This window comes from Pongo pygmaeus, chromosome 5, assembly GCF_028885625.2.
Source record: "Pongo pygmaeus isolate AG05252 chromosome 5, NHGRI_mPonPyg2-v2.0_pri, whole genome shotgun sequence".
Taxonomy (NCBI): Eukaryota; Metazoa; Chordata; class Mammalia; order Primates; family Hominidae; genus Pongo; species Pongo pygmaeus.
Genome location: NC_072378.2, coordinates 63,643,994 through 63,664,918, shown reverse-complemented (window position 1 = coordinate 63,664,918; position 20,925 = coordinate 63,643,994). Strand labels below are relative to the sequence as shown.

Below are 20,925 nucleotides of genomic sequence, written 5' to 3'. Positions count from 1 at the left end.
CCAAGATTTTTTTAGAGGATCCTCAAGAGAAAACCTGTTTTTGTAAGTTTTCTGCAGGTAAGGGGTGTTATTTGCCTTATTCACTTTTACTCTCATAAGTGTATAGTGGAGTTTTCCAGAGGCTATATGACATGCAATGATATCCTTGCTCTAATCGCTAATGTATCATTTTATTACGTATTTTTGTATTTTAAAAATGTCTGTTGTAATTTTTAGCAATGTAAATATTGATAGACACAACTCAGTGAACAAAAACTCCTTGGGGTTCTCAATAAATGTTAAGAATGCAAAGAGACTGTGAGATCAAAAAGTTTGAGATTGCTGACTTTGCACTTGGTAAGTGTTATAAGAACCTTTCAAAAGTCCAAGATTATGCAGCTAATAACATTTTGAAACCGACTTCATTTGAAAGTGCATGCTCTTTTCCCAACATCATTCTACCTTAACCAATTGTCTCTTAATCCAGTCTATCATTGTTGGACATTTTTTATAGGGACATAGATGAAATTGGAAATCGTCATTCTTAGTAAACTATCGCAAGGACAGAAAAACCAAACACCACATGTTCTCACTCATAGGTGGGAATTGAACAATGAGAACACATGGACACAGGAAGGGGAACATCACACTCTGGGGACTGTTGTGGGGTGGGGGGAGGGGGGAGGGATAGCATTAGGAGATATACTTAATGCTAAATGACAAGTTACTGGGTGCAGCACACCAGCATGGCACATGTATACATATGTAACTAACCTGCACATTGTGCACATGTACCCTAAAACTTAAAGTATAATAATAATAAAATAAAAAATAAAAAAATAAAATAAAATAAAAACAAATTGTCTCATATCCCTGCTCTGAATACCTGGTTTAGGGAACTCAACCCAATCATCATTGCAATAACTCAGCCCAATAAATAAGGTAATTAACTCGTATAATTCTAATATATGAAATATAATAACAGCATTTGGCATAACATTTCTTTTATGATGTGATTTAAGTGTATATGTTGTGAATTTCCATGAAAGGATGAGTTATACCTTATTATTTAAACAGGCAAATTCCCTTAGTTTGATTTTCTTTAAATGCTCATGTTTCTGAAGTAATATAATACATATACACATAGCACCATGGCACTCCAGCCTGGGAGATGGAGCCAAAAGAAAAAAGAAAAAAAAGCTAGCCTTCATAGCCTTCATATATAATTATGTCCCAGGTATAATTCTGTGTGTTCTACTTTGATTGATTTATTTGCCCATTTATAATATTTACTTCACAATATTCATTCATTTATCAATTTAAACCACACAAAAATTTGTATTACCCCATTTTACAAGTGAGTAGATTTTAGCACAAAGCTCACGTGACGTCTCAAAACTTTTTTTTTTTTTTTTTTTTTTCTTATGAACTACTGTTTTTCTTTTTTTTTTTTTTCTTGTATTATTATTATTATTATTATCATTATTATACTTTAGGTTTTATGGTACATGTGCGCAATGTGCAGGTAAGTTACATATGTATACATGTGCCATGCTGGTGCGCTGCACCCACCAACTTGTCATCTAGCATTAGGTATATCTCCCAATGCTATCCCTCCCCCCTCCCCCCACCCCACAACAGTCCCCAAAGTGTGATGTTCCCCTTCCTGTGTCCATGTGTTCTCATTGTTCAATTCCCACCTATGAGTGAGAATATGCGGTGTTTGGTTTTTTGTTCTTGCGATAGTTTACTGAGAATGATGATTTCCAGTTTCATCCATGTCCCTACAAAGGACGTGAACTCATCATTTTTTATGGCTGCATAGTATTCCATGGTGTATATGTGCCACATTTTCTTAATCCAGTCTATCATTGCTGGACATTTGGGTTGGTTCCAAGTCTTTGCTATTGTGAATAATGCAGCAATAAACATACGTGTGCATGTGTCTTTATAGCAGCATGATTTATAGTCCTTTGGGTATATACCCAGTAATGGGATGGCTGGGTCGAATGGAATTTCTAGTTCTAGATCCCTGAGGAATCGCCACACTGACTTCCACAAGGGTTGAACTAGTTTACAGTCCCACCAACAGTGTAAAAGTGTTCCTATTTCTCCACATCCTCTCCAGCACCTGTTGTTTCCTGACTTTTTAATGATTGCCATTCTAACTGGTGTGAGATGGTATCTCATTGTGGTTTTGATTTGCATTTCTCTGATGGCCAGTGATGATGAGCATTTTTTCATGTGTTTTTTGGCTGCATAAATGTCTTCTTTTGAGAAGTGTCTGTTCATGTCCTTTGCCCACTTTTTGATGGGGTTGTTTGTTTTTTTCTTGTAAATTTGTTGGAGTTCATTGTAGATTCTGGATATTAGCCCTTTGTCAGATGAGTAGGTTGCGAAAATTTTCTCCCATTTTGTAGGTTGCCTGTTCACTCTGATGGTAGTTTCCTTTGCTGTGCAGAAGCTCTTTAGTTTAATTAGATCCCATTTGTCAATTTTGGCTTTTGTTGCCATTGCTTTTGGTGTTTTAGACATGAAGTCCTTGCCCATGCCTATGTCCTGAATGGTAATGCCTAGGTTTTCTTCTAGGGTTTTTATGGTTTTAGGTCTAACATTTAAGTCTTTAATCCATCTTGAATTGATTTTTGTATAAGGTGTAAGGAAGGGATCCAGTTTCAGCTTTCTACATATGGCTAGCCAGTTTTCCCAGCACCATTTATTAAATAGGGAATCCTTTCCCCATTTCTTGTTTTTGTCAGGTTTGTCAAAGATCAGATACTTGTAGATATTTGGCATTATTTCTGACGGCTCTGTTCTGTTCCATTGATCTATATCTCTGTTTTGGTACCAGTACCATGCTGTTTTGGTTACTGTAGCCTTGTAGTATATTTTGAAGTCAGGTAGTGTGATGCCTCCAGCTTTGTTCTTTTGGCTTAGGATTGACTTGGCGATGCGGGCTCTTTTTTGGTTCCATATGAACTTTAAAGTAGTTTTTTCCAATTCTGTGAAGAAAGTCATTGGTAGCTTGATGGGGATGGCATTGAATCTGTAAATTACCTTGGGAAAGATGGCCATTTTCATGATATTGATTCTTCCTACCCATGAGCATGGAATGTTCTTCCATTTGTTTGTATCCTCTTTTATTTCCTTGAGCAGTGGTTTGTAGTTCTCATTGAAGAGGTCTTTCACATCCCTTGTAAGTTTGATTCCTAGGTATTTTATTCTCTTTGAAGCAATTGTGAATGGGAGTTCACTCATGATTTGGCTCTCTGTTTGTCTGTTATTGATGTATAAGAATGCTTGTGATTTTTGCACATTGATTTTGTATCCTGAGACTTTGCTGAAGTTGCTTATCAGCTTAAGGAGATTTTGGGCTGAGACAATGGGGTTTTCTAGATATACTATCATGTCATCTGCAAACAAGGACAATTTGACTTCCTCTTTTCCTAATTGAATACCCTTGATTTCCTTCTCCTGCCTAATTGCCCTGGCCAGAACTTCCAACACTATGTTGAATAGAAGACGTCTCAAAACTTCTAAGTAACAGAGCTGGGATTTGAACTCTGATCATCTAGCTGAAAAGTAAATGATCTTAAATTTTCTTAAGATGGAGACTGACAAATTATTACAATTAAGTAAATGATAGTAATTATTATAGACTTGTAAGTATATATCCTTTCTTTTTCATAAAACCAAAGGGAAAGAAATTCTATACCTCTCTTCACTAATTAGTTTTATGGTTCCTAAATATCTTCGTTTAACCTATTGTGAATTAATTTTTTCCCATTTGATAGGGAAAGCAGTGGCTATCCATTAGTCTTAATGATACATTATTTCATAAAATATTTTCACCTACAATCCTACAAGTCTCCAGTAATTCCTCCTAATGGGCTTCTTATTGGAGTTTTTAAAGTGAACTGACAATAAATAATCTTATAAAGGAAAGGAGTCTTTTGCAATGGCCAAATATCATAAAAAGTTAAAATATATAGCATTATCTTTATCTTTGGACTATATGTGAGAGGATTTGGGTATATCAACTTAAATACAGCTAGGGTCACAAGTTATGAAACACAATGCAAGTGAGTTTCTTAACACATGTGGGTTATAGATCACTTTTAGATACAATAAAAATATTAAAGCCCCTCTCTGGGAAAGAATAGACACAATATAATCCATATACATGTAGAAACATGCTTGCTAAGAAGCTTAATAAGCCACTGTAGCACATCCATGGATTTTCTGGGGATACTTGGTTAATCATACCTGATATAGACATGATTTTTCCTCTCTAGATCATAACTTAGTTGCCATTAGCAGTAATTCTACAAATGAACCCAGACACCCTGACATCTCAAAAAGCTTGGAATGAATGGTTAGTTTTCACAATCTTGAAGTTTGCCTTCCTGTGACATTAATATTGTCCTCTAGATTGTATTAACCATTCTTTGCCTTGCTCAATTGCTGTTATGTAAGGAAAATTCCTAAAATACTTGCTTTCTGCTAGTAGAGGATGTTGCCTTTCTCAATCATGTTCCTCAGAATACTGGAAAAGAATCTAGATGTGTATGTGTACACATGTATGCATGTGTATTTATATCTATATAATACTCATATATTTGTGTGTATTAAATCTAGGACATATTAGTTGTAAACCTTCAGTTATCACTTCTCTTTAAGTTTCAAACTTCATGTCTCTCCAAAGCGATGTAAAATATATTGATAAATTATAAAGTCCAGTGCAAATATAAGGTATTAATTTCATGCTGAAAAACTGTTTGAGGACAAACTTTTTTCCCCCAACAGTACCACTTTTACTGTCCTGGTGAAGCAAAATTTAAAAGCATTAATACTACTATTAGAGTGGACGATGGGCAAAAGTATACACTGCTTATCAGGTAAGATAATTATTTCTTTTCCACTTAATCTCATTAAGTAGCAAAGGCTGTTCCTCATAATATTGTCCTTGTCATTTCAAAACTGAGGTTATACTGATTAGTATTAACATGTGCATGTGTATGAATTAATGTTTGTCAAGCTTTTCTATACATTCTAAAAAATGTACTGAGAAAAGAATATTGTAGGGATTACATTATCAATGAACTCACATAAGGAGATTTACAAAAGATCCATAAAAGCCTCATATTTTTCTCATATGGCAGTTGTAACAAATCAACTAAACTGGTAATTTCTTTTGATGAACAAAGTAAATTATATTCAGTGTAGAAAATGTGGCACTTCCAGAAAAGCATAAAGAAGGAAATTAAAATGGCCCACCACAATCCAGATTGAGTAATTAAGGTATATTATTAATATTTTCAAAAGCTATGTTTGAAGGTGACCCTATCCCCAAATGCTCATGAACATCTGAAATAAATCAGTTTGCCAATCTGATAAGTAAACTTTTCCTTTTTCTTATTTGATTTTTAGTAAATTTTAATTTTTAATATAGATGTAATGCTTTTTTGTTACGTGCCTTGCCTCCCTCCACCTTTTTTATTTCTTTGAGTGATGCTGAAAACACATACCACAGCCATAAGCTGGTATGTAGATTAAATTATTTTCTGGCAATAGATTATTTAGTAAAAGGAAATATCTGTTTAAAGCCAATAAAAAGGAAAAAAAAAAAAAAAAAAAAAAAAGAAGTCCTAAACAGAGACTGGGAAAAAAGTTAAAGGAGAGGTTTTAAGGAAGTTCTATCTTCCTCAGGCCAGAACTACCCAAATTCTATTATCTAGAATACAGATTCTTACAAATTATTGACCAAAATATAATGTATCATCAAATAAATTGAGGAAAGCCTACCTCATATCTACCTCCCACCTAGAATACTCAAAATGAACATGAACATTTTAAGAACTCTGAGATGCTATTTACTAATTTGTATTTTTTTCTTTTTTTCTTAATGCTTAGTGTCACTATACTTAAAAGTGCCATGACACAGACACACATTTAATATCTTTCTTCATCATTTTAATCTCCTAAATAACAAATATTGGGGGCAGTACACTTTGGAAAATGCCATCTCAGTCGAGGTAATAATTTCCCTGGGCAGGGATGACCATCATCTGTAGGGGAGCAAGTGCATGAGCCTTGGGTGGCAGTAAGAATCAAATCATGAAAGACGTAGAAGGGCTCCTGAATAAAGCAAAATGACAGATTGGTATCATGAAGAGACAGAGGGAAAACCCACAGAAGCTGTTCTGGCTTCAGGCATGGTTGAAAAAGAGTAAAAAAATACATTTTACAAAAATCATAATTATAGTTTCTTCAACAGGAATTTATATCAAGTACTAATTTTATTGCATATATGAATCTATTCCTATAAACAATTATAATTATCTACATTTTTCAGATGCAAAACTGAGAGACAGGGAGATTAAGTACAGATAATGACATAACTAGAAAATGACACAATCTCAAGGCTGCTTTCACTCCAAAATCTGTAAGTGTGAAGCTACAGGTCCCATGAACTGTGCTAGAGAAATGTAATATGAATTGAATTCCTGTTTTCCCCGATCAGGAAAGAACTGCTGTATGTTCAAGATCAGGTAAAGATAAGAGTTATAAATGATGTGTCCAGTAAAAATACTAGCAGAAGAAACAACAATATTAATTAACACACACTAAACAATTAACATGTACCATATGCTTTACACATGCATAACTACATCTAATCATCATAAAACTTACAATGCCTATTTTACTAGGATGCTTGGCTGCCATAACAGAGTGCCAGACAAGGTGGCTCAAACAACAGAAATTAATTTTCTCACTATTCTACAGGCAATTTAATCTCACAATTGCAATTTAGTCTCACAATTCTGAGATCAAAATGACAACAGATTTGATTTCTTTTGAGGTCTCCTTTTGCTTGTAGATGGCTGTATTCTCCCTGTTTTCATATCATCTACCCTTTGTTAAGTGTCTATCTTCTAATTTCCTCTTGTAATAAGATCACCAGACACATTGGATTAAAGCCTACCCTAATGACCTCATTTTAGCTTATTACTTCTTTGAAGACCCTATTTCCAAATATAGTCACATTCTCAGGTACTGATGGCTAGGGCATCAACATATGAATTTTGAGTGAAACACAATTCAGCCCATAGCAGTCATTTTGCATATTTGAAAGCTGAGACTCATAGAAGCTGGACAACTTTCTCTATTACATTTCTAGTCAGTAAGGGAGCAAGATTAGAATCCAGATATCCTGCACCTTGACCTGATCATTGTTTCTACTAAACACGGACAGTCTGTATTTTTAAAGTAACAAAACACTAGTCTTCTTTAAAAGAAACATTAAATGTATAAGATTTTTTAAATCCCAGGAATACATATTTTTCACTATCCTTATTACAAAATGTCACTTTTAAGAATACTTAACCAAAAAATCACTTTCTTTTATGTTATATGACTATAATTTTGTTTCAATTTACGTACACCATTGCTTTTTATTTTTATCAAAAATTAGTTGATATCCTGTCTATATCTGATCTAAATAATCTAAACTCAGAAATATTTCTTCTCAGGTTTTTGGTTTGTCTGAAGTAATAAAAAATTTATAGAAATATATTTTGTCCATGATTATCATCTTTAAAGTACAGGAGTGAAGCTCCATTAATTTTATTTTTCAGTATCTTTAAAATATAGTCCTGGGGAAAAAAATTCAAAAACATGAATTATGAATTGAACACAATTCATGAATGTTGCAGCTAAAATTTTTTGACCATTTACATATTCTTATAAGTAAAAGTAAGTGGTGTGCACACAATTCACCCCCATTTTACCCTCTTTTATTTTGTTATTGTTGAAATATGACTTTCTTCTTGAATATGAATATAGGAGAAAGGTCTTGCCTTACATACTGTTATAGAACTGGGAAGAAAAAGGACAGCAAAATTGTGCTAGGCCCATGATGAAGATCTATCTCGGAAAAAGCAAAACAAATATGCTCTATGAAAAAGTAACCTGGCTCATTATTTTTGAGAACAAGGAAAGACAAGTTGTTCTGCAGAGCAGGATGGCCCTTTTGAAAAAGAAAGGTGTGATTGCTTAAAATAACAAAAGCAGGAAGGAAAATATGGAGTGCTTAAAATCAGGTGAAATATACTTTGGCATAATAAAGATACTAAAAGCACACATACTAAAAATTATTTTAGTGAGAAATTAACTATAGCTGGTGCTCATATTTTAATGAAAGGGACAGTCAAAATGGGACAAAGCAGTAAAGTTAGAATGCAGAAAAATAGCATAGAGTATGTCATGAAGCAAAATGCAAATGGGTAAGCATTTGTCACTCCACTATTGAACACCACCAGGTAGAACATTAAGGTAGAAGGTGCTGCTGAGAAGCTGAAGATAGTGGCTCATGTATTTTCTGTAAAGCACAAATATGAGAGTCTGATGTTATATTTTATTCATGTCTGTTGGTATAGTTATAATAATTATGCATGTGTATTGTATTAAGTTATTAATATACTATATACTACTTATAATCATTGCATATATTATACTATAATATATATTACATTCTAATTATATACTAAAACATAATTATATTAATAGAATAATTGAGTTTGCCTTTAATAACAGGTGTATTATGGGTTTCTTTCCCATTTAAAGTCACCGCTTAACTTCTACCTTGTCCTTGAAGAAGGTTAGAATTTGGGATTAGAAGAAAGTTAGGCTTTTCTGACCTCCTAAACTATGGGATTTTAGATTTTTCTAAATATCTACCAATTAAAAATACTGCCATTAATTTTAAAAAATTATTTGTTGTCTTATATTTAAGACAACAATATCCTAATTTGAGTCAATATCTTAATTTGTAAGTAATTCACAAACACTCTGTCAGTTCTAAAACTGTCTCATGGAGAATTTATTGGTTTGGCCCTTTGGCAGCAGGTGGTTCCTATTCAACAAACTCTGCAAAACCAAATGACCCAGAGCAAATGAGAACATCTTTAATTATCCTTGAGATAATAATTTACCAGCTATGTTTATGTACAGTCATCCACATGCATTGGATACAATAAATCATTGCATTAGACATGCAATAAATTACAAAGCATTTTGAAAAAGGGCATATGATTTATATAAACAGTAAATGACATGACACTTTAGAAGACTGACATGTACCAATGAAATCCACACATTGGCAGATATTTTCTCAAGTGATATAGAACCAGATACAAAGCCTGAATGTCGTTATATTAATTTGTTAGATGATAATAGGAGAATGGTGTTCCTTAATTAAGTACTGGTATCAAAAGAAGAGAGGAAGGTAATAATTTGAGATCATTTAGGTAGGAAGGAATGAGAATCGGGTATGAAAATGCAGTGGTAGTCAGGTTGTATATGTCATCAAATGCCACAGAAAGAACTGTGAACTACATCATATGCAATAGAGTCTTACTGGAGGATATTTAAGTAAGAGATCAGATAAATAATCAAAGGAGTACTCACTGTCCTTAATAGGGTAGGCTAATCTACAGTACACAATAGACTCTCAATGTCTGGGCTTCTCCAGATCTGCTCTACAGCTCATTTCCCATTTCTTTCTGCGCTGGTCCTCTGAGATTTACCTGTGTGGATTAAATTAGTGGGCTCTTTTATGGATTAAATTGGGTTTTCACAAAATGTATGCATTGAAGTGTTAACCCTCAGCAGCTCAGAATGTGTGCTTATTTAGCTACAGAATCATTACAGAGGTAATCACATTAAAATGAATTCATTAGGGTGGGCCTTAACAAAATATAATTGGTGTTTTTATAAAAAGAGAAAATCTGGACATAGAGAGAGACCCATACAGAAGGTAGACACCATGAAGACAGAAGACAGCCACCTTCAAGCCAAGGAGAAAGGTCTAGAACAGATTCTTTCTTCATATCAAAAAAATAGGGAGGCAGGAGGGTAAAGCCTGAATGTGTATTCCTTTGACCTTGTGTTGTGTCCCATGGGTTGGTTCTTTCCCTAAAGTCAAGGTCTTTGCTCCTGGCAAATGGCCCTCTACTCTGTTCTGATAACTCCTCTCTTCCTCTAGTCTTTCGATGTAGAGGTAGTGTCAGAGTAACTATGTTGTGGTCCTGGCATTCTGTACGATCCTTTGTGGCTTTTCTACTCTCTGACCACATCTTTGTGAAAAGTTCATTTATTTAACCTTACTCAAATTATATATTTGAAGTGTTCCATGTATATTTTGCTGAGAAAATGAATTCTCCACCAGTCAGCATGGTGAAGGACTGGTGAAAGGTTTAATGGGGCAGGACTAGAAGTGGCAAATCCCACCCCTTTCTGCATTCTGTTGGCTAGAGATTAGTCACATGGAGACACTTCATGACAAGGGAAGCTGGAAAAGGTTTTCTAGCTTTGCACCCATGAGGAAGAGTACATCAGCTAAAACAATGTGGAATAAACAAGATGAGAATTATTTCTATAAGGGAAAATATAACTGTCTACCTTTAGGATAAAAACAAAAAATCAGTAAACACAATTTATAACACTTGGTAGTTGAATTTGAACCAAAGTGCTCATATTTCTTTTAATCTTGGTTTTAAGTGGTTTATTGCATTGCTTACAAAACATGTACTGATATATACGCTATTTATCTATTAAATAATTATAACTTCATCAAAATGCACACCATGTCAGATTACATGTTTTAAATAATTGCTTCTTTCTACTATCTATTAAACTACTCCGGGATTTACCCAGCATACTGGCGCATGATGCCTAGGAATGAAAAATCGTTTCATCATCACATCATATACCTTCTTATGTGTTTGAGTGGTAGAAAATATTATAAAAATGCAGCAAATTGTGCATTCAAAACACAGAGCAGTCTGAAAGAAACCACTAATTTTAGTAACAATTGGAACAAAGACAATGGAAACATTATCACTAGTGTAAGCATCCAAGTTTTGCACTTCATTTGGAAGAAATTAAGAATGAAACCAAGAACAGGACATGTATCAATTAGAGCAGGAACACTGGCTCAGAGTGCTGGAAAATCAGTGAAGTGGAAACAAACAAAAATTAGCTATTTAACCACTTTCCAAAAAATAAAAAATTTGTTTCTAATGAAATGTGTACATTATCCCATTAATCTTTTAATTAACCCCTGTCAGTAGTGTCAAGAAAAACATGACCATGGAATACTGATTTTACTTTAACTTGAACAAAATAAAAAATGAACAATTGATTTTCATTGTAAGTGATAATTATTCATCCAAGGAAATGTTCCTGTTACATAAACCTATTTTTCTCTTCCTTTCCAAGTGGTATATATTCCTTTAACACAAAAGATAGAGTAGGAATGAAATTTCATCATGTAACTTGGGAAAAGAGGATTTTAAAATGTAACCTACATAGGCCAGTTAATTAGAATAGAAATTAACCATGTTTAAGTTTTTCTTTGAGACAGTGTCTCAAAAAAGAATCCTGCTCCATCACCCAGGCTGGAGTGCAGTGGTGCTACCTTGGCTCACTGCAACCTCCACCTCTGTGGTTTAAGCGATTCTCCTTCCTCAGCCTCCCGAGTAGATGGGATTACAGGTGCCTGCCACCACGCCCAGCTAATTTTTCTATTTTTAGTAGAGACAGAGTTTCACCATGCTGGCCAGCCTGGTCTCGAACTCCTGACCTCAAGTGATCCACCTGCCTTGGCCTCCCAAAGTTCTGGGATTACAGGCCTGAGCCACTGCACCTGGCCTGTAATTTTTAATTCAATTTATTCCAGTGCTCTGATAAATTGGTTACCAATTACCTTTTAGGGGCTATTTTTAAACACAAAATAATTTAAAAAGTAGGACATTTCCCATCATTTTACTTGAAAACATATTACCTATTATAAAATTACCAAAATTAACAAAATATACTGCTATTATTAATACTGTTAGTCAAATCAGAGGAGCATAGAGTAATTTTGTTTTTACTTGATACATCCATTTAACATCAGAGTTTTGGGGGTCTTTTCTCTTGAAAAAGATATTTGTTATTATTCTATGGAAGTTCAGCTGAAATTACGCAGCTGATGTCAGTCTATAAGTTGTCTGGACCGCAAGAGTTTTGAGAATATTTTTGGTTGGATGTTGATCAAAAAGGGCAGATGTTACCAAAAGAAGCACATAGCAGCTGCATTTATGTGGAATTACTGGGAAGCTATTGTACCCAGACATTTTATCATATATCTGGGATATAAAAATTCAAAGTATATGCAAGTCAAAGGCCTGAGTCTTATTCTTTCAGCAAAAATAATTTCAAAATATATTTTGAAAGCACTTTTTAAAACAAGATAATAACATAGGCTAGAAATAGACAATATCATAAAGTATAATTGGCTTCTTTCTGCCAAATGCATGCTTTTAGTAAGAACTGGATAACGGCAATTTAGTGACATTTACTGAGCCATACAAATGTATGCCCTTTAGAGGCTCAACAACTTATGGAAACAAAGATTAGCATATCATAAGTATAGGCTTCAACAGGTATCCACTGATTACTCATGTCCTTTCATTTTACCTGAAATATGTCGTGTTTTTGATGATGTTTTTTACTCTAACCTGATAAGAGAGGTTCTAGTATAAATGATCTACAGTTAAAATTTCTACTTAAATCTTTCTGCTGCATATGATTCACTTGACTCAGCTGTAATTCTAGCTTGCCTCATTTTTCTCTTATCTTTGCCAGGAGGTCAACTGTCTCCTATGCTAATACAAACATTTTGAAAACAAACTGAAAGTGGATAGTTTATAATTTTAGTATTTCATATAAGAAAACAGAGATGAAAAAATATCCTTGCTAAAAAATAAAACAAGGTTATATTAACCACATTTTTAGAAAACCTTCCTGTGAGATATTTCAGTGTAAATATAAAAATAAAGATTATGGTTATCTTATTAAGAGAAACTTGCAATATTGAAGGCAATTGTTGAATGATAAATTTTAATTCTCATTAACTTGTATTATGATCCAGTTGAGTGCATTTTGAAATGCTAGATACATAATACTTTGAATTTAAGTCTTTAAAATGTTTCTTGTAGATCACCATAGTGTAATTAGTTTACTGAATCAATAAATGTCAGAAAATTCAAATGTTGAAAGTCAGTTGTGTTATGGGAGGTAAACTCACTTTTGAGAAACATTCAGAATAATCATTGTTTCAGAAAATTAATACTTAATTCAAGTCATTTTACAAATACTATCAAATTCCTTTCAGTTTGAAAAGAACATATCCTACTTCATTAAGTGTTACTTCTTAAGTTTTTTCTATTAATGAAAAGTTATTTTGTGAAAAGGAATTCTGAAGTATACATAATAGTTGCTTTCATGTGCTTTCTCATTCTATGTTCATTTAGATGACTTCAGAATCAAAAGTCAAGCCTATATTTGCTTCCTTCAGTTGTGTATTATCAGGGTTACAATACCTAATATATTTTTGTTTACATCAAATCTTCTCAAAAAGGATAGTCAAATATATTTTTGTTATACGGCCTTTTTAAATATATAATGAGAGCATATTGAAGGTAGCAAGCTTCAAGTTAAATCAATACAACAATAGGAAAGTTAAGTTTCAAAGCATTCTAATTAGGAAGTATGGAACACTTCCAAAAGGGTCTTCACAGTTAATTGACTAGAGCCCACATGGAATAATGCAGTCTGTATATCATTTAGCTTATATACATCAGTATCTCCCCAAGTTGACATTCTCTATAGTTGTTGGTTACCTGCTGCTTTGGTGTACTCTCTGTTATGACCTTGCAGGTTGCTTTAATTGTTAAAGCCTCATTGATCACTGAATGTCAATAAAAATGAATACATTAAGTCCATATCCACAGATTCTCTAGCAGAATACTTCTAGGAACCACTGAAATGTAAATTCCTAGATAATCCTGTCAGATGTATTTATTTTTTAAGGGAACTAATCATTAATGACTAATGATCATGCTAACTGCAATAAAACACAATGCTAATGAAATTTGCCCAAATTTAAGCTAAAAGAAAAATTGATCTAGTTATTTTTCACTTGATAGCCAAAAAGCTGAGAAACAATGATCTAGTTTTTTTTTTTAGAAAAAGCTTTGCAAGATTTTCATATCATTTGAAACAATGCAATAATATTATGCAAAATGGTTCCCATACACAATTGACTAAAAAATAACTAGAAATAGTGATTCTATAATTACCAGAAACATAATAATTCTAAAAAAGTCAAAGAGTTCAGCATAGCTGGAGACTTCCATTTGAAAACTGTGGATAATCATGGCATGATAAGTTGCTTATAGAAGAAGTTTAGAACAGAATGGTCACATATCTGAAGGACAGGGTTTAAGAGAAATAGTTTATCCCTCTTGCTACTGGGAGGATTTGACCCAATTCTGTCCAAAGCCAATCCCTCTGCCAAGCACTAGACTCCATCCTTTTTCACATTTTCAAGGACTTCTCTTCTTCAGGATCACCTTTATTTTCTTGTATTATCCATCTTTTTCCCTCTGCTGAACAATTTCCAAAAAAGGGGGAAAAAAAAGGCTTTAAAATTTCTCAGCTGCAACACAGCACCTCTCGAGATCTTATATTACTTTGATTCTGTTCCTCTTCAAAGTCAACACGTCAAAAGTTTGCCACACATGAGATTTTGATTTTGTTACCTGTTCTTTACTATTCAGTCCTATCCAATCTGGTATCCATGTTCCCACAACTGACACAGCTTTTGTTACTGTCACCTGTGAGTAGAGAATTTTATCATTCAAACTGATAAATATTTAAAAAAGAGTGTTGTTAGTTATGACTCTGGGACAACATGTACAAACAGAAACTATTCTAAGCAGTGTGAGACAATGGTCACTCTATACGACCTTCATGTTGACAAAGCCAATTTTCTGTCTCCATTGTACTAAGCATTTTAGTGAATACACTCTATCTTCTTGAAGTAATTTTCTATGTCTGCTTCAAAAAGAGTAAGTTGTTGGTGTTTCTCCTATCTCAGTGACCAATTATTTTTTCTCTTTTTATGCCTGTTCCAGCATGGAACTTTCTTATGAATTCTAGACTCATCTATCTAAACACCTACCTAATATTTTCTCTTATATGCCTCATCTGTATCTTAAATTTAACATATCCAAAATACAATTCCTGGTCTCCTACTCCTAACATCGCTTCTCTACTTTCCATTCCTTCCTTTCTTCCCCATTCACACATCCCTCCATGGCCTTTCCTGTCTTAGCAAATAACACTATTGTCTACCTATATAATGAAAGTCATTTTTTACTCATCAGTTTGCTCTTTATATTCAAGCCTTTTCAGAAGGTCCTTTTCAACATTTCATCTTACATCTACTTATTTTTTCTCTGTCACCTCTGAAACCATTCTGGTCAAAGCTTCCTTTGTTTTTTTTTTTTTTTTTTTGAGATGGAGTTTTACTCTTGTTGCCCAGGCTGGAGTGCAATGGTGTGATCTCAGCTCACTACAACCTCCGACTCCCAGGTTCAAGCGATTCTCCTGCCTCAGCCTCCCAAGTACCTGGGATTACAGGCAGACACCACCACACCCGGCTAATTTTGGATTTTTAGTAGAGATGGGGTTTTGCCACGTGGGCCAGTCTGGTCTCAAACTCCTGACCTTGGGTGATCCTCCCGCCTCGGCCTCCCAAAGTGCTGGGATTACAGGCGTGAGCCACCACACCTGGCTGCTTCCATCATTTTTTTTTTATTTGGGCTCTTGCAGTTCTCTCTTGCCTGCTTCTCAACATTGTAGCCACTACGGCCAGGGTGTTTTTTTAAAAAAACATATTACGTCAAATCACTTCTCTGTTTGAAGGTTCTTCATTGGCTTACTTGTACTCTGAAAATAAAATCCAAACTTCTTGTCATTGCCAACAAGACCCTGCATGGTTGTGTTCCTGCCCGTGTTCCTCGACCTCACCCAATACCTGACTTCCTCCCTCTCACACGCTCCATTCATTTTGACATCCATTACTTCTAGGACTCTCTGAAATGCTTTTTATCCCAGAGCCCTTAATCTCACTGCTTCTTCCAACTGGAATAATGTGTAGTTTTCAGTATTTTTCTCTTCTGTTCCCACATTGGTTCCGTGTGGCCTCCTCCTCCTCCTTCAAATTTTAGGTTAAAAGTCATCTCTAGAGGTAAACCCTCCTTAACTGTTCTGTCTAAAATTTTTCCTCTCAAGTTATCTGTTATAGCACCTACTTTCATTTTATATTTACTTGTTTTACTCATTGATTTTCTATATTCCTAACCAGACTGTAAGCTTCATGTGTTCAGGGATTTCTCTGTCTTCTTCCCGGTTGAATACACCCCTAGCACCTAGCGTGTAACTGGGGCATAACTTGTTGATTAATAAATAAATATTAAATAATGAATGAAAGTCACGGATGAAACTTGATTTCAGATTGAAAGGTGGGCAGGTGTTGGAGAGGAGAGAAAATTAGCACAGGAAGAAATGCAATCTTAGAGTGAGCCACGTCTGTTGTCTTAAAAATACGCAGGGTTTGCAGTGAAATAAAGCAGATGCAATTTGGTGCAGCCATAAAAATCAGAAGTTCTGTTTCAGTAGGGTCGCTAGGCTGTCTAACTACTTAGACTTAGTCACAAATATTTTTTTCTCCAGAGTTGCATGAAATTATTTGCATGCTCACAATAACCTGGGTAAAAATCTGGTACATCATAGATATTGAATAAAATATTGATAATAAGATATCAGTGTTTTAAATGAGTCCTCCTCCTTTCTCAAATATCTTAAAATATTTTCTGTTTTTAAACAGATGCCTATGAAGTTTACTGGATGTTTTATATTTGTATTCATATTTTATGTAGGTTGTAAACTGTCAAAAATATGAAAACAGGGTTGATTTAGCTGAGTTATCACTGCTGTGGTTATTTTAAATAGATAAAATCATTAACTCAACTTTTGAGTCAAACTTTATATCATAATATTTTATAGTTGAATATGTTAATTATTGAAGAACTTACTAAAATGGAAAGTTAATTTTATTCAAATGGTTGAAAATTTTAGGATAGCATTTAAAAGGGAATGCAAAATGAAAGGTTAAGTGCTAAAATAAACATTTTCTTCCAAGAAATGTTAGCATTTAAAATAATCAAAAGTGATTGTGTTCATATTAACTTTATTTACAAGCGACTTAAGTAATGTGACCCATTCAGAATTATATAAACCTTGCCATTGGTGATCTCATTGGCAACTCTAAAGAATTTTTTTCCCCCATAATGGAGTCTTGCTCTGTCACCCAGGCTGGAATGCAGTGGCATGATCTCGACTCACTGCAACTTCTGCCTTCTGAGTTCAAGCAATTCTCCTGCCTCCACCTCCTGAGTAGCTGGGATTACAGGCACATGCCACCACACCTGGCTAATTTTTGTATTCTTAGTAGAGTCAGGGTTTCACCATGTTAGCTAGGCTGGTCTGGAACTCTTGACCTTGTGATCTGCCTGCCTTGGCCAAGAATTTGCTTTCTTAACATATCTGTGAAAGGAAAGCGATTCCTCTGTTGGTATTATATCACCTCAAGAGGCATGATGATTCTATAATGTTAGGAAACACTACCTACTACATGTCTGTCAGTAATTAGAACTAATTAGAATCATTGTGTATATTTCAATTTGAATATACTAAACTTATAGTTAAAATGTTTAGCTGTCTGAATTTGAAATGGACATTGATTTTACAACTAGGAAATTAAATTGCTTAATGGTCTAGGTTTGATGGTTTCAAATTAATCTGTATAGCATGTGACATCTTACTTGAAATGAAAGTGGTTATACAATTGAATTGACTTCCTTTCCAATCAGTTTTCATATCAATAATTGTTAATCCATGAAGAGAAAATACTCTAAAATTAAAATTTGAGTACTTTGAGCGTGAAAACTTCGCTTATTCTTTTTTATATTCTCAAGATCTAACAAAATGCTTTGCAGAAAAATCAGTAAATCCTTACTGAGTGATTGATTGAATGAATGAATAAATGAATTAAATATTTACAAAATAGGCATTCAACATTTTCAAAACAAAATTATCTAAAAGAAAAACCAAAAAATAAAAAAGAAAGTATTTTATGTGCCTATAGTCCTAATAGACATGTATTACATTTTAAAAGACAGTTATAAAATGTTATCTATATAAAATGAACTATTTATTATGCACATTATTATTCTGAAGGAAAAATCTACACTACAAATGAAAGTAATGAATACTCTCAGATACACTTGTAAGGTGACAGGAATATTAAACCAAGTGGTAGCACAAGATGAACATAGACATTATGCTCATAATAATTAACCTCTCACTCCATCATTCTAAGAACAATTAAGACCAAATGTATTAATAGGTTCTATTACACTAATGTGGTAATAATAATCATGTGAAGATTACTTCTGAGACTCTTCTAATAAAAAAAGCAAAACAGGATTCAAAGATAACACTAAGAAAATATTTTTATACTCAACCTATTGAGGCTTCACAACAAAAATTCCATGTTTCCTCCCTGAGGCATCCCAGCCATTCCAATTGACCAAATACCGTAAGGTTTTAAGGTACGAAGGTCCTCAGCAGATTTAGAATAGCAATATGACCTAACAACCCTTGTCCACCATTGCCCTTATTTCTTGCTACAAAGTAGAACATACATGCTTATCCATATTCCAAGAGGGATAGGCCCTTGGCTTGTCTGTATCCCTTTCAGCACTGCACAGATGCCCCACCCTTATTTGCCTAATGGAATGAGGCAATTGAGTGACTGTTCTCAAAACAAAGAAGGTAACATGTTTCGAGTAACATGAAATCTTCCCTTCAATGGGCACCCTTTAAATGTCTTTATTGGAAAAAAAAAAAGTCGTCTGTCTGTCATCTATCTATCTATCTATCTATCTATCTATCTATCTATCTGTCAATCATCTAGCTCAGCACTATTGACATTGGGGCTAGCTAGATAATTATTTGTTGTAAGATGCTGTCCTTTGTATTGTAGGATGTTTAGCTGCAACTCTGGATTCTACCCCTTCCCTCATTTGGGAGGAGCCAAAATCATTCCATTTGTTGTGAAATGTTTCTGGACGGGGAGGATGGAGAGGGAAAAAATCACAATCCCTGTTTGAGAACCACTAATCTACACACACACACACACACACACACACACACCCCAAACAAAAAAATGCGCTCTCTCTCTCGCTCTCTCTTTCTCTCTTCTTCCCTCCCTCCCTGAAATATTTGAAAACACTAATCAGCAGTTTCCAAGTTATTACAAAAGATTGGTAATTATTTTTATTTTTGTATCCTAGTTTTGAGAAAGAGAAAAAGAGCAAGCTGTTAATCTGTGCATTTTGATTTTTTAGAAGAGTAAATAGCATATTGATTGTGTTTAGCATTTAGGAAGTGGATTATCTTTAAATGATTCATGAGCCAAAGATAAATTGTTACTTGTCAGCCTGACCTTACTAGAAGAATGTATTTAATTAAAAAAAATTCCCTAGACATGAAAGACAAAATTAACATATATTTCTGCTTGAGAATTTAAGAGTTATGCTAATGAGAAATGACATCATCCTAAATTGCCCTCCCCTTCAACCATAGCCACTGATATGGTTTGGCTTTGTCCCCACCCAAATCTCATCTTGAATTGTGGTTCTCATAATCCCCACGTTCATGGGAGGGAGCCAGTAGGAGGTGATTGAATCACAGGGATAGTTTCTTCCAAGCTATTTTTATGATATTAAGTTCTCATGAGATCTGAGGGGTTTTTTAAGGGGCTTCCCCTTTTGCACTGCTCTCATTCTTCTCCTTCCTGCTGCCATGTGAAGAAGGACATGTTTACTTCCCCTCCCACCATGATTTTAAGTTTCCTGTGGCCTCCCCAGCCATGCTGAACTGTGAGTCAATTAAACCTCTTTCACTTATAAATACCCAGTCTCAGGTATGTCTTTATTAGCAGTGTGAGAATGGACTAATACAGTATATTGGTACCACAGAGAGTGAGGTGCTGCTGTAAAGATACCTGAAAATGTGGAAGTGACTTTGAAACTGAGTAACAGGGAGAGGGTGAAATAGTTTGGAGGGTTCAGAAGAAGAAAGGAAAATGTGGGAAAGTTTGGAACTTCCTAGAGTTGAATGGCTTTGACCAAAATGCTGATGGTGAAATGGACAAGGAAGTCCAGGGTGAGGTGGTCTCAGATGAAGATGAAGAACTTATTGGGAACTGGAATAAAGGTGATTCTTGCTATTCCTTATCAAGGAGACTGGCAGCATTTTGTCCCTACCCAAGAGATCTGTGGAACTTTGAATATGAGAGAGATGATTTAGGGTATCTGGCAGAAGAAATTTCTAAGTGGCAAGGCATTCAAGAGGAAGCAGGGCATAAAAGTTTGAAAAATTTGCAGCCTGACGATGCAGACTTTGATGCCCAAAGTCACAAGGTACAGCTCTGGCTGTGGCTTCAGAGGGTGTAAGCTCCAAATCTTGGCAGTTTCCATTTGGTGTTGAGCCTGTGGATGCACAGAAGTTAATAGAAAACAAAAACCCATTTTCTGGGGAGAAATTCAAGCCTACTACAGAAATTTGCATAAGTAACAAGTTGCTGAATGTTAATCACCAAGACAATGGGGAAAATATCTCCAGGGCATGTCAGAGACCTTCACAGCAGTTCCTCCCAACACAGGCCCAGAGACCTAAGAGGAAAATATGGTTCATAGGCCAGGCCCAGGCTCCTCCAGCTGTGTGCAGCTTAGGGAATTGGTGCCTTGCATTCCAGCCACTGTAGCGGTGGCTCAAAGTCACAAGGTACAGCTCTGGCTGTGGCTTCAGAGGGTTTAAGCCCCAGGTCTTGGCAGTTTCCACATGGTGTTGAGCCTGTGGATGCACAGAAGTCAAGAACTGAGGTTTGGGGAGCTCTGCCTAGATTTCAGAGGTATGAAATCTAGG

General features: G+C 34.8%; 1 protein-coding gene across 1 annotated transcript in view; it reads left to right on the top strand.

The window, feature by feature from the left end:
• LOC129037901 (protein eyes shut homolog) overlaps positions 1–20,925 on the top strand; it is a 359,551-nt gene that overhangs the window by 312,057 nt on the left and 26,569 nt on the right. Inside the window, exon 7 of the mRNA XM_063666298.1 lies at positions 4,786–4,877. Within this exon, the coding sequence (XP_063522368.1) occupies positions 4,786–4,877 (92 nt within the window). The remainder of the gene's footprint in view (positions 1–4,785; positions 4,878–20,925) is intronic.